Source organism: Anoplopoma fimbria, chromosome 21 (assembly GCF_027596085.1).
Source record: "Anoplopoma fimbria isolate UVic2021 breed Golden Eagle Sablefish chromosome 21, Afim_UVic_2022, whole genome shotgun sequence".
Taxonomy (NCBI): domain Eukaryota; kingdom Metazoa; phylum Chordata; class Actinopteri; order Perciformes; family Anoplopomatidae; genus Anoplopoma; species Anoplopoma fimbria.
Genome location: NC_072469.1, coordinates 21382652 through 21397190, shown reverse-complemented (window position 1 = coordinate 21397190; position 14539 = coordinate 21382652). Strand labels below are relative to the sequence as shown.

The following is a 14539-nucleotide window of genomic DNA, read 5'->3' as shown; positions in this document are numbered from 1 at the left end:
ATTTAGAGCTTTAAACAGCTGACCCAACAAATATTAGCCGGTTACCCCTCATGTAGAGGAGTTGGTGTTTGTTCCGTGTTGGGATGCGGTGAAACTCCCGGTCTTCCATGCACATCTTTTGAATGATAAGGCAATCTTGAACCAATTACATGGGCTGTTAGCTCCATCTGAACCCTTAGCAAACTCTCCTGTCGTCATTTAGAAGAGCGCACCATAAGGTTTAAGGATAATTTGCCAGATAGGGATTAAACACCTGGAAAATTTAATCAAGTGAGGATACAAAATGGGCAGGTTACTCATCTGTGTCTGTTTAGTAGATTTATATGTGAATACGTAACATCAGCTCACATGTCAGACCCATAGTCTCAGTGTACTATGGAGACTTAATAACTTTCTGTATGTGCATTTAAAGGCCCCAGTGGGTGCACGTATGTTTGCCACAGTGTAATGTCGTTAAAGTATATCAGTCAATGACTGTTAATTTCAACGCGGCTGGTTTATAATGACTTTATTGAATCAGGGATGTGTTAACTCTGTTCTGATTAATTATTTCCATTAATATTATGTCAGGCAGAAATACCACAGTCCTAATGAATGCCTGCTTGGACTGATTTTAATCACCAAATAGCAGAGTGAGTGCAGATGAATGAGCCCTGCTTGGCTGATTCTTGTAAATGGTCTCCCTCCCTCGGAGTCTGCAGTTGCTGCATTTTTAAAAACTTTTTTTTTTCCTCGACTATTTGGCGAATTCAGAAATGTGTACTCTATGGGTGGCTGTGTGTTGTACAGTATTATTGCCTCTGGCAAAGAAGTAATGGAGTATTTGATTTTATTACAAGGGGTTTAATGTGGTGTAGTGTAGCTATTTATAGCTCACTGCTGGATTACTTAGATTTGATGGAGTCACAGACTGCTGAGTTTGCACCAGCAGCACTCCACCTCAGATGGACTCATTGCGGCATACATCTCCTCTGTCTGCATAATGACACCAGTCCGGTGCTGCCCCCGGTGGACGAAAGAAGAAAATACCACCAAATTGACTGTACTCCATGAATGAATGAGGCAATGGCATTTGGAGAGATGCCCAGGACAAGAGATGCTTATTCCGTGTTTCTGCTGAGCTGTGTCCAAGTTACTCTCATGATTGATAGTCGGATGGTGGAGCTCCATAATGAGCAGGTGGCCTACTTTTCCCGGCCAGTGCTCCGGATGACATAATGGTGCAGAGAAAAGAATGCCACAGTGTGTTTTCCTAAATAGAAAAACTTGAGAGTGATTGTTAGTCGGCTGCAGTTTAATACTTAATGCACAATGTTTTATTTATCCCACTGCTGTGCAAATATCAAGTTTGAATCACTCCATGTGGGAACTGTTGTTTTTTCCCCTAGGGCTTTCTACTTGGATCAGTCCAACATGCCGCCTAGCTCCGCACCCAAAGCTGCCCTCGTAGATAAGGTAAGAACAACCCCACACAACTCCACCTCCTGCTGCATTCATGACACCAGGGATAAACTGAAGAACTTGAGTAGATCTTAATGCTGCAGGGTGGAAAGTCTAATGATATGTAAAATCAAGCAAAGAAGAGCTGCAGCAAATTCCTTGGCACACCTCAACTGACCTCAATGACCCATCAAATGCAAAAAGCCCAACAGAGACAAATCAAAAATTGGTCCAATTTCACACAGCCATGATCCAAAGCCTCCTGTAATTATCAATGACTGTCTAGTATGGAAACACATCTAAGCACATAACTAAGAAAATGAACAGAATTATCAGCATAGCATAAGATCAAAGATAGTAGGCTGCAAACTCCCCACGCTAGACTCCGTATGCACACAACTCACCTTCTCACCTGCAGTCAAGATCACGGACGACTCTCTGTTACCGACTCCCCATCTTTTTAAGCGTCTCCCCTCTGGCTGAAGGTACAGGTCACTTGGAGGCAGGATAGAACACTATAACCTGAGCTTCTTTCCCAAGGTGGTGCAGTTGTAAACTACACAAAAGTTTGCCTATATGGAATTGTATGTGGAGTTGTGTACTGTATTTTTATTTTTTTCCTGCAATTATGTCCTTTATGTTTTCACTGATGTTGTATTTGATGTTCTGTCCATCTATACTGAGAATAATTCAACCGAGCTAGCTGCGTGGTAATGAAAGAAACTTAAACTGCATAAATGTGAATATATAGATAACCCATAAAATATTCCCAAATCATACCTCAGATCACCTAATATCTTATGTAATAAGATAAAATAAGATAATCCTTTATTAGTCCCGCAGCGGGGAAATTTACAGGATTACAGCAGCATAGAGAGACATAGTAAAAGAAAAACAAGATAAAATAAAATGAAATAAAAAACAAGTATTATAAATAAGCAATAAAAAACAGTAAAAAAAAAAAAAGCATGTTTTATAGAAGGCATCACTGTTTTATTGTAAAAAATGCATTTCTAGCACAGTCTGAGTTTACCTGAGGACCACGAGCACCTCACAATCAGCAGATCTACTCTTATCTGCATTTTGCTCATTATACAGGTTGGCTGTGTTTTTCTTCCTCTCTGGATCCCGCACTAACCCCTCTCCCTCTGTGTTTGCCCAGTTGATGCGGCCCGTTAATGCTCTGGAGGAGCTCTACCGTCTGATGGAGAGCTTTATCAGTTGTCGCCGCACCGCTGCCTGTCAGTACACCGCCTGCGGGGCTTCTGGAGTGGGACTGCTCTCCGTGGCCTCTGAGCTCTGCTCGCGTCTGGGAGCCACACACATCGTCATGTGCAACAGCGGTGTTCATCGGTGAGTGTGTGTGGGCACACGCGCCGTTCATTTCTTCCAGCACTGTATGAACCACCTCCAGTTAAATTATACGTTCCTGCTCAGCGTTTTTTCTTGCTTTGACAGAACTCATGCAGCTTTCCATTCTCTTTCATCTCTCTCGCTTTAACACTCTTCTCACCTTTATCATTTCCACCACAGCTTCTCTCTAGTTCTCTGCCCCTTCTTTTATCCTCTGTCTCACTCTCAATTTTTATGAGAACCCTGCACTCCTCACCATTGGGATTTTCTATAAATACACATTTCTCTGCATTAATTACCACCAGCATATTCCAGTTAATAGGGTCCATTGTTTCTCAGGCCAGATGAGGGACTGTCACGTAGGCGTAGCACTTTGCACTGCAAGGAGATAGGTCAATTACTTCCATCCTCATTGTATTCTATATATGGCCCTCTAAATCACCTGCTGCTGAGGGCACCATTTATCAGTGCACAAGGACAGAAATATCCTGATCGTTTGTCACCACTGATCCCAAGCTTTCATCTCTTACGCACGCTTTCCCTCCACCCGCCCACCCATGTCTCTGTACCCTCTTCTCTTTACCCCACGACAGTTTCCATATCTTTTTGGCTCAGTCACATGCACCGGCTCACGCACGTCCGCCTTCATGCGTTTCGCCGGATGTGAGCGATGGCTTGATAAAGTGCCGTGGATGGAGCCGCCTGGTTGCCTGAGCTCTAATAGAAAGTTCCTGTCTGTGCAATGACTGCTACTACTTTATTAACCCACAGCGTGTGTGTGTGTATACGTGTGTGTGAAATTATACACACTAGCCATAACTCAACCAGACAGGCAGGCTAAGTGTACCGTGTCACAGCAGGTGACAGGGCCTGCCATATTTGGGATTATTTGTGAACTGGCTTTCTCCTTAAACACCGTTTTACCCTCCAAAGCTGCAGGCTGATGGACATATTGGATTCTCAGGAGAGTAAGTTATCGAGGCTTTAACTGATGCAATTATTCCCCAAATCAATGTCCTGAAAATAAATATAAATAACCTTATTTTACTTCTTTCTCTGTATAATTTCAAACATTAAAATATTCAAAAGGAATCTATGTATTATTGTTCGTGTAAATGGTGAGCACACAAACTAAATCTGCTTTAATTGAAAAACCTATGAAACCAAGCCAGTAGATTAGTAATGTGGGAATTGCATTATCAGTGTGGCAGCCTTCTCAGCGACTATTGATTGGATTAGTTGACTTGATGGATGAGTTTTAATAACATTGAAAGCGTGATATTTTGGGGCCATCAGCATTTTGCAATATGCAGCGCTGCTTTCCTCTCCAGACTTTTTTTTGTCCATCACCCCCACAAAGACCATTAGAGGAGGGAAAAGGAGAGTTCACTGTCTGACAGCAGAGCAAAGACGATATCAGAGGAAGAGAAAGAATCACAAGCAGAAAGCCTAATCCACATTCCTAGGCATGAACTTGCTTTTCATTCATTGTAGTCAAATTCCACAGTATACAAGTAATTATTTCTGTGATATAAATGTTTAGACTGTATACACATCTTTCCTCCTCTTTCCTGCATCCTCTCTGTCATTCTTTGCCTTTTTCGTTGTGTTTGTCGCTCTCTTGTTTCATCTCATTTATCAGATTGGATTTAGCTCTGGATGGTTCACAGAGTGTAAATGGGATATGGGCTGGAACAACATAAAACAGATGGGTATGAATCACTTCATACTATCTCACCAGCCCTAATGAAAAGGGAAGCCGTGCAGCCTGTGTCTCTCACACACACACACACACACACACACACACACACACACACACACACACACACACACACACACACACACACACACACACACACACACACACACACACACACACACACACACAGATTGTGTGCAGTTCCTTCATCCTGCTCCAGCTGAAGAGATATTTAAAGATCCTCTGTGGGTGAATTCCTTTATTGGTGTAGAAAGCTCCAAATGGGTGCTTAAAATATACTGGGGTGGCCTGCATAGGACAATCTTTTGCAATTCTTTACTGGGGTATCTTTTGGCAGATACTGGAGATGATTGTTGAGTTCATTACTTTCATCACATCATGTTACACTGTCATAAAGTTATGTAACTGGAGCAATAAGTTCCTCATCGCACATCTGCTCTTTTAAAAGCAAAATAAAAGGGTTTTCTCAGTTGGTGTGAAATCCTGCCACAAGAGAGGGAGATATTAAACAAACAGCTCATATTTCTTCAGCAGCCCCATGGCAATGTTACTCAATGAAACCGAGCCTGGCAGTGTTGGAACTTTAGACAGTTCAATTTGCAGTGAAACAGCCCTGGATCGATATACTAGAACAGCTTGTTATCATAGAAAGGTCACCAGCAGCCTTGACACCTGTCACAGGCTCTCTAAGGAATTATACACATACTGCCGTGTGTGTGTGTGTGTGTGTGTGTGTGTGTGTGTGTGTGTGTGTGTGTGTGTGTGTGTGTGTGTGTGTGTGCGTGCGTGTGTGCGTGTGTGTGTGTGTGTGTGTGTGTGTGTGAAGGTGAGACAGAGTTGGCTGTAACTTATGAGTCACAGACTCACGTCAACACTCATTTTACGCACATCACACCCTCATGGTGGCGGGAGCATATCGCCTCTGCCACAGGAGAGGCGCTGACTCGTACTTGGACCCTTTAAACTCGGCTCCAATGGGAAGTATCAATCCGGAATCTCCTCGAGTGCTGACAGTCCACCACAATTTTTTTTTGTTCTCTCTTTCTGCTCGGTCTAAAGCAAAGATCAGGAAGTTTCTAACTCTCCTGACTCTACGTACTTTTCAGTAGCAAATGAAATGATTAATTAGCGAGGAGACGAGCAAAGGAAAAGCAGGAGGATTGTCAAGGGAATGACAAGGTGTCAAAAGGAGCAAAATGCGCATAACAAGATTTGATTTATTAAAACTGAATTCTGCCAGAGATTCATCATATCTGGAAGATGCCCAGAGTTTGATTTTGGAATGCTTTTGTTTTCTGTTCATGTTTGTTTCAGTCCTGCTTTCAGTCTCCATCTGTTGCAAATACGACTTCATGAAAGCATGTTGAGGAAGTGAATGAGTTGGTGTTGAGTGAGAGAAGGTGTTTTATTGTCACTTTAGATGAGCACAAACTGTATGCTTTGATTGCTCAGCATGTAATAAAAAGGAAGATAAATAATGTTTTTGGCATAACAAAACTGAATTCACAGAGCAATATTCTGCATAAATCCGAAGAATCTGATACATAATCAGATAGAAAGCGCACGTTTGAGCTCAAACTTACGTTTTCTCTCTCTGTCCATCAGCTGCACCCTGAGTGTGACACTGGAGCAGGCCATCCTGCTGGCCCGAAACCACGGCCTGCCTCCTCGCTGCATCATGCAGGCCACTGATGTCATGAGAAAACAGGTATGTTTTTAACACACATGCACAGCACTACATGTGTACATACCCTCTGTCCTTATTTTTACTCAGTCTTACTGTTATCACTGCTACAGTCTTCTGCTGCTACAGTCCCTACACGGTGACATTTTCTCACTTGGAGTGAATTTGTGTTTCAATCCACAGCCCAATCTGTGCATCCAAAATCCCTAAACTGTATGCTTCATTGAGTCAAATGTGGCTGCCAACAGTATAGAGGAGCAGCTATGCCTTTTTAGCTTCCTTGTTTACAGTTTGATTTCCCTCCGACCAAATGAGGGAGTAAAAAATAAATAAAGTAATGAGAGACTGAACAGATTGGTTGGGAGTCTGGAGCTTGTTTGTTTGTCAGCATGTGTATATGGGGTCAAGGGAAGAACTCCCCATTACTTTCTCAGTGCGTACACATTTTCACCCCACACAAAGGCTCCAACCATGACCAGATCATGGCCCATATCTCAGACAGTCATTAGAAGGTATGTGAGTGGTGGTTATATTGCTGTTTGCAGTGAGAGAGGAGGTTAGTGCAGAGCCTGATATCCGTTGGGAAGAGAGGCATTTAATTTCTGCACTCAGAGAACTGGGCTGCCAGCCAGGAGGATGCAACGCTGTGCATTGTGTGACCTTGAGTACAACTGTATGTGGCTAGGGGGGGAAAAAATCCATCTTGTCGGGGGTGTGGTTTGAGATATTTGTAATGGACTGTAAAAAAGGTGCAGGTATGGAAATGTGCTGTTTTGGTCAATCTATCTTGTTTGCTTCTTGGTAGAACAGAACTTTTTGCTTAAATCGTGTTATAATTATACGTCTGAGTGTCATTAGACATGTTCTGTTTTCTTGCATCATCATTACCATAAACACCACTAAGAACAGATGGTTCAGTCCACATAGAGAGAGCAGAGGGGAGCCTGCACTGCATTGCCCAACTGTGTGTGTGTGTGTGTGTGTGTGTGTGTGTGTGTGTGTGTGTGTGTGTGCGTGTGCGTGTGTGTTTGTGTGTGTCCTTGCTCTCAGACATCAGCTGATGAATCTGATGAATATGAATGTATCACACAAGGTTTGGATGACGCCTCCTCTTCCTCGCTGAATAGTCATACTTACTGACAAAAATGTTACGTGCACAGCATCCAGTCCCAGCAGGTACCACCCATCAAGCCCAGACAACATCATTCAGAATGAGGTCGAATGAGTGATTTGGATAAAATGGGTCCAATCACAGCTTGATCTGCAAACGTCTGCACAGCATTAGTCTGTAAAGGAAGTGCATAATAATTATCTAAACTAACTTATGAAGATAACTCATGGTTTTACCCTTCTATACCTTTTTTCTTCCTGTTTCGGAATATGGAAGGAACAACTAACTGCTTTTATAAATGCCAGGAAATGTAATGTATCGACTTGGAAATCTAGAGAAAACTTGATACGGCTGATCGACACGGATCAAATGAACAAAACAGATTCCAAATCTTCTCCCTGATGCTATTTATTTCATTTTCTCATTGATGTTTCAACCATTAAAGCCTCAGTAAAATATTTAGTTTCAGTTTGAGGTGCAGAGACATCAATTATACAACAATCAGATACCAGGTTTTAGTAATTATTTAATGCAGAAATGAAAAATTAAGACATTTATACAAAATACATGCAGCATTTTAAATGCATGAGTGAATTGGTGTTCATTATAAACAAGCTGCGAAGGACTCTGCATGTATAAATGTTGCACATATTTGCACTTTGCTGCTTCTTGGACAGCCATATTTATGATATAATGTCTAATGTATATTTCATTGTGTCTACTGTGTGTTAGCTCGAAGCTAGCAGCAAGGCTCTATGGATGTTACTGGTCAGTCAGTCGGTCTGTTGTTCTTTGATCCATCAAAAGATATTTAAACAAATATTGGATGGATTGCCAAGAAATTTTAGACTGTTAAAGTCCCAAACATTGGTGATTCTCTGACTTTTCCTTTAGCAGATCACCTTTTCATTCGTCCAATACTTTGATTTGCGGCCAAATACCTGTCAGATAAATGACATCCTCATACTGTACTATGTGGCATATGCTGGCATGACTGGGAGCTCGTATTCTAGTTTCTTACTACTGAGCCACGTCACAGTCAAAGTTCCATGGCCTTGTAACGAATCTGGATTTTTGTTTTCTAAAGTCTTTCTTGAATTTTTCCTAAAATACTTAAGGCATCATGAGATTTTATTTTTCTGTCTGAGGTCATAGGTATTTAAATCAAGTTCCACTGGTTAAATTAACTTTTTAAAATAAAAGTTTTGTCTCTATCTCATCTGATCTCTGGGTGCCGTGTCCTTTAGGGACATTGGGGGCATCTCGGTCAGGAGGCATCAGGACGGATCGCTGTGATAGGCATCGAGTAATTGCAGATGCTATCCCACTATCTGGACATGACTTTAGGCAGACAGTTGGATGGAAAACGACAGAGTTGCAACCGAGAGGTCAGCTAATGCACATTTGTCCAGTTGCTCCCTCTCTGCTCAAAGCGTAGATGCTGATGACATCTTGGGATAATGATTTGATTCTGTATTGTTGCTTGTGTGCATCACAAAGGGAGCGAGAGGGTGCATTTGTGAGGGTAGGTGTTTGTGTCTTTAAATTGAGAAGCTGAGTACTCCTATGTTTTAGTATCTGCCGACTCTGCGCACAGCCAGCAGATTACAGGAACATTAGCAAAGAGCAGACATACTCCTGACTGGGTATAATCAAACTCTGTCACACACACTCACATAAAAAAAATCATTCATCATCTTCCCAAATCCCTTACTACTTACTTTTATTTCCTTACAAAGACTATTCTGCATTTGGTCTATGGTACCAAAGGTGAAAGAGTATAGATACTAAAGATAAACGGCACACAGCAGCTGTAGTTTAAACACATCTCAACATGCATCATATGAGATCTACTTTACAACCCTCAATATTTATAGGAGCTGTTGGACTAGAAATTAATCATTTTTCTTTCACAGGTGACTTACTAGTCATACATGGCCTGACAGGAAGCCATCTTACTTGAGAGGAATTATTTTCATAAAACAAAACTCATCATAAGAGATGTGATGGTTTCCACTCGTAGCTCATCAGCTGACTTTTGAAACATGTGCTTCTTGTGTTATCTCTGTTTTTCTCAGTTCCTATTTATCGCTACTGCATTTCAACTGATCCATGATGTCATCAACTCTTGATGCCTGTTTGTCTTTTAGGGGGCGAGAGTTCAGAATTCTGCCAAGAATCTGGGAGTGAGGGATCGCACGCCGTCCTCAGTCCCAAGGTAAAACTACAGCCACATCCTGTTTATGCAAGGCAGCATCAGCATAGTGAACTAGAAAAGTGCACGCAGTAGAGTGAGGATCTGCACTAGGTGTGTCTGCAACAACAATACAAACCACAATTTCCCTCTGTGTAGCCAACAAGGTATTAGAAACCCTTTTCACTCTAACACATCACACAACAGATAAACTCTTATTTCAATGTATTCAGCCATCTGAAACAGCTCGTGCAATGCAACCACGAGAGGTAATTGAGCATACAGTCATACATGAGCACAACAAATATTGACTGATGGGACTGATGGGTTCAGCAGTTTAAGAGTTTATCCGTGTACAGACAGACAGACAAACAGACTCACTGATTCACAAACTCTAACACGTAAACTTCCAAATACATAATCTCCGGGGCGAGATAATTAAAGGATCTTAGCAAGATTTGCATGTTATAGTTAATTAACTACAAATCCCATACATTACATTACTGCTGGCCATTTTCATAACATAGTTTTTCGATGATTGCTTACCTTCGAGGAAGCCGTTTGTTTCCGTTAATTTTAATTGGTCATTAAACTCAACTCGCATAGAGAGTAAGATATGATGCCTTGGATAGTATTGAGTCACTTTTACTTAAGTTCAAAGTTATGTGTCATGTGTTGTGCAGTTTCAAGCAGAGATAGCGTAACTGAAGTTAGAAAGGACATGAAACAAGCATTGAGAATGACAAGTAGAAGAGTTCTATATTATTTTTATTGCGTATCTTTCCAAGTTTAAAAACCCTACATGTCGGAGCTCACTTGAATGCATCATCAACGACTTTTAATAACAGCCTCTGCTCTCAATTAGCTACCATGTGAGAAAGCATAAACAAAACAAAAAGAGAAATTAGTAAATAAATAATGTCCTCTGAAAGGTTTAAAATGTGTCCAAAGACCTATGGTATACTTTGCAAATTGTTAGCAGTTATGTATAGATTTTTTCCCCCAAAAAACATAGAAAGCGACAATGGTTTTAATGCTTTTTCCTATAATGTCCATCTCTCTATAGTAAGTGTAATTCAGCTTTTCAGAAGGGCATGTATCTGTACAGTACAGTAGGCCTGTGTATGTGCTTTTTTGTGTAGGACTTGGGCCAAATAGTTTCATTAGAAGGGAGCTCCCTGCACTCAGTAGCCCCAAGATGAGAACAAGGACTGCCTCAGCCATTTGGCTGTGACATATAGGCTTTTGTGTGACAGGCAGCCCTTTTGAACCTTTTAGTGAAATTGACAAATACAATTAAGTAGCGGGATGATTAGTGTTGAGACATTGTGGTTGGAGAGCGCAAAATAGCTGCACAGTAGGATTATGTCAGAATTGTTGCAGTGTGAGTGACTGCTGCAGAAAATGGAAGAGTGTTTTGTGTATCATGAGACGGTTGTTCACTGTTCTGTAGATGAAAGGAACAGTAACATTTTAGTGGGAGTTTACCCTGCAGCCATTTCACATCCAGAATAAAAGATGTGAGTGGTTCGATCGATTGTTTAAACTGCAGAAGACAGCAGGGCTTTATTAGGATGCAAGAAATACAGCTGATTGTACTGAAAATTATACTGAGATTAAAAAAAAAAAAGCATTCATCAAACAAAACAAAGTGTTGTTGAGTAAAGTTTTTGTTCATTAAGGCAGCAGGACAGGGCATATAATACTTGACTGAGAAGTGCATTGGTATGATTTTTATTTTATGGACTATATAACGGTAATAGTAAAAAAGAATGCATTAATGTGAATAATATGCAGTGTGTATTATTCTTTTACAAATGCAAACAACCAACTAATGCATAATTCATGTGGCATTTAAAATACCGAGCATATGGCTACTCTACATTTTAGAAGGCATTTGTTTTAAAAAAACGTCTCAGCAGTGTTATCAAGCTATGGTTTATAAGGTTTAATTGTAGGAACAACAGCTGTGAAGGTAAAAGCTTTTTTTTTTACTGTTTGAACATTGTTAATGTTGTTTGACTTTGTATCTGAATGTGTGCTACTAAGGATAATTATTTTTCCAGTGCTGACAGTTTTCTTCTTGAGACTGCAGCTTAAAATTCTGTTTCTCCTTCCTTTGCACCAAACAAACACCTTTTGCCTGGGGAAGTGACATTTTAACAACAGATCACTGCTTTGTGTTCAAGCACTATGTACAGGAATGTGATTAAATGCCTTTTTTGTTTTTCATGTTTCTCTGATCAGGTTGTACAAGCTGTGCCAGCCTCCACCCCCGGATGGTGACCCATAATGCATTGGATCCAGGGGATGCTGAAGTCTTGAGGAGCTTTGCGTCCTCCCTCCACCCATGAAGGATCAACCTAATAACAGACAGTTATTGGGTCCATTTTGATATGTCCAGAGTAGCTGCCTAAAGTGTAAATAGAATTTAAAAAACGTAAATAGTATTTTTAATACTTTTTATTTTCCATGTTGTACTTTATACATATTTTGAGTTATTTTTTTTTCATATAATGCATCTGACAAGACAAGAAAAACAAAACAGTTATATCTGAGAATGCCCTTAAATTAGCCCAATGAAATGGAATGAATCCCATCAGGTCAATGTCTGCGTATTATGGGCAGAAAATAATGTTTGCTTTAATGAGGGACATCTGCATTTCATGATCTTATTTTAATTTGCATATGAAGTAAACAAGATAATATTGATTAAAAGGATATTTGGCTTTCTTTTGTGCTTAAATTAGCCAATAATTGCCTGATTCTCTTTAGATCCGACTTCTATGCTGAATGGAATATCTCAGTATAGGATAACCATATGAATGTGTGTTTTGTTACCTTCCTCAACATGTTTATTCGCTTGTAAATATACATATGTGGTGTGTGAATGTGCTAAAAGAGTCATGCCATTGTTTTCCATTGTGTTTGGATTTATATGACTGTTACATGCATGCATGTGAAGATTTCCATCGGTTCATCAGTATTAACACACAATAGGGTTTCTGGAAGTAGAGCTATGAAATATATTCTGTTATTTTATATTGACAGTACTCAGGATTAAAGTGTCCCTCTATGTTACTTATTAATGTATGTATCATTGTAGAAGGATCTCTAGCTCACTACTATGCAAACAAACAAGTGGTAATAAACTGCATCAATAAGCTCCAGTAGTGTTTCATATGCTTGATTTTTTTTTCTGCAGATTTCTTTAAAAAATGATGTCATACATACAGTATGTAAAAATATAATAAAACTGATCACAATAGATGGAGATGTAACCTCCACCAGCCATTTGTTGAAATGAATTACAACCATTTACACTAGTATCCTACTTATTTGACCCATTGTTGTTTAGTAACTATTTTGCTGCTTAATTGGCAGTAACATTAATAAGTACTACCCGGAGCCTTCCTCGTAGCACTTATTGCACTCGTATTAGTTGCTGCACTTACTATATTCGTATCAGTTCGCTGCACTTATTGAATTTGTATTAGTTTACTGCACTTATCCTATTCGTAGTAGTTTGTAGCACTTACTATATTCGTATTAGTCTGTTGCAATTATTGTTTTCATAGTAATCTGCCTCTGCACTATACTTTTGCTCTGGTTTATGCTTTAAGATGCTTGTTTAAGAAAGGAGATGCACTGATGACTTCTGGTGACTAGTAGTTCTCTTGAATACCTATGTTGAATACACTTATTGTAAGTCACTTTGGATAAAAGCGTCTGCTAAATGACTGTAATGTAATGTAACATTAATAACATATTCATTTAAAAGACTTGTTGAACTTTCAGGTAGTTAGGACACTGCTGGTGTTGCTTCACAGCTTCTCAGGTAGAGCTGGGTTAGGGTTAAGAAGCGTCAGGCTCGATGAACACAGTGTCCCGTCGGTATAAAAGGCTCGGAGCTCCGGTGGTTAATGGGCGGTGGCATCGGTAACACTGCCGGCAGCCAGTGGGAGGAAGACTTGTGCTCTCTGTCACGGAGCTGCGGTGCTATTGGCTTCCACCGGGACGCCGGAGAGTCAGTGAGGCGACAACACTGCGGACGGTCCCGGGATGAGTCTCCACACTTGACGCAAAAAAAAAAAAAAAAAAAAAAAACCTAAACCACTAAATCCTCAGACTTAGTGACAATTTTTTTTTTTTTTTTTTTTATTTTTTATAAATTTTTTTTTAAACATCCTTGTCGCCGAGACGCCTCTTGAAGGACGACTGACACCGGCTCACCCCCATGATTTCACCCCGCTAAAAGCCCCCTTTGCGAGGCACCACAGTTCCTCCATGGCTTCCCCGCAGCAGTCAAGGATTCAGTCGTATCTGGAGAAGAATAAAATCGGACCCTTGTTTGAGGTGAGTGCACGAATGTGACCGAGAACTCTGAAGTTGCTGGCTGCCAAATTTTAAAGGACCATTTCGTTTTTATTCCTCCTTTTGGTTGGGCTTAATGGTGAGTCCACATCTGCAATGTGAGAGCTGCCACACTGGAGCTCACTGAGGATATGCTATATCAAAGTGGATTATTGCTCACTACACCTCATTTTGTAGATGTTAAAACAATCATCTGGTGTAACCATTTATTTATTTTGCACTTTGGTGTCTGACCGTCTTGCTGAAACGTCCCACTGCCTCCATGTAGGCTGTGTTTGCCCTCACATCTCCATGCTCAGCCTTTCCATCAGTGATTTGCATTTTTTTAAAAGATGATGCTCTACCAATAGTCACTGCCCTGTCTCGACATTGTTACTGTTAATTAAAGTAAGGGACACTAGGAGTAGCCGGCTGTAAATCATATCCCACAGCAGGGTGGGCTTTGCTTTGTTCTGCTACAGTGAACACAGCCTAACTAACTACCTGCCTCTCTGTCTGTTTGTCAGTCAGGGGATCAGTGTGCTCATCCCGGGGTTATTCTCAGTGTGGCATCCAAGCAAACCCCCCAGGGGAGATGCATGACTTCATCCTTTGTTTGCTACTGGATTTCTTGCTACAAGCAGGACCGCACAGATGTGAGGCATAACCAGAGGAAAGATGGAA

The 14539-nt window shown here is 40.7% G+C and overlaps 2 protein-coding genes across 2 annotated transcripts in view; both read left to right on the top strand.

The window, feature by feature from the left end:
- The window catches only part of prex2 (phosphatidylinositol-3,4,5-trisphosphate-dependent Rac exchange factor 2), an 85041-nt gene extending 72376 nt beyond the window's left edge, over nucleotides 1–12665 (top strand). Inside the window, exons 37-41 of the mRNA XM_054622545.1 lie at nucleotides 1389–1455; nucleotides 2603–2793; nucleotides 6119–6221; nucleotides 9459–9526; nucleotides 11750–12665. Of these exons, the coding sequence (XP_054478520.1) occupies nucleotides 1389–1455; nucleotides 2603–2793; nucleotides 6119–6221; nucleotides 9459–9526; nucleotides 11750–11795 (475 nt within the window). The 3' untranslated portion in view covers nucleotides 11796–12665. The remainder of the gene's footprint in view (nucleotides 1–1388; nucleotides 1456–2602; nucleotides 2794–6118; nucleotides 6222–9458; nucleotides 9527–11749) is intronic.
- Nucleotides 12666–13789: 1124 nt separating this feature from the next.
- The window catches only part of c21h8orf34 (chromosome 21 C8orf34 homolog), a 55029-nt gene continuing 54279 nt past the window's right edge, over nucleotides 13790–14539 (top strand). The window contains exon 1 of the mRNA XM_054623282.1: nucleotides 13790–13858. Within this exon, the coding sequence (XP_054479257.1) occupies nucleotides 13790–13858 (69 nt within the window). The remainder of the gene's footprint in view (nucleotides 13859–14539) is intronic.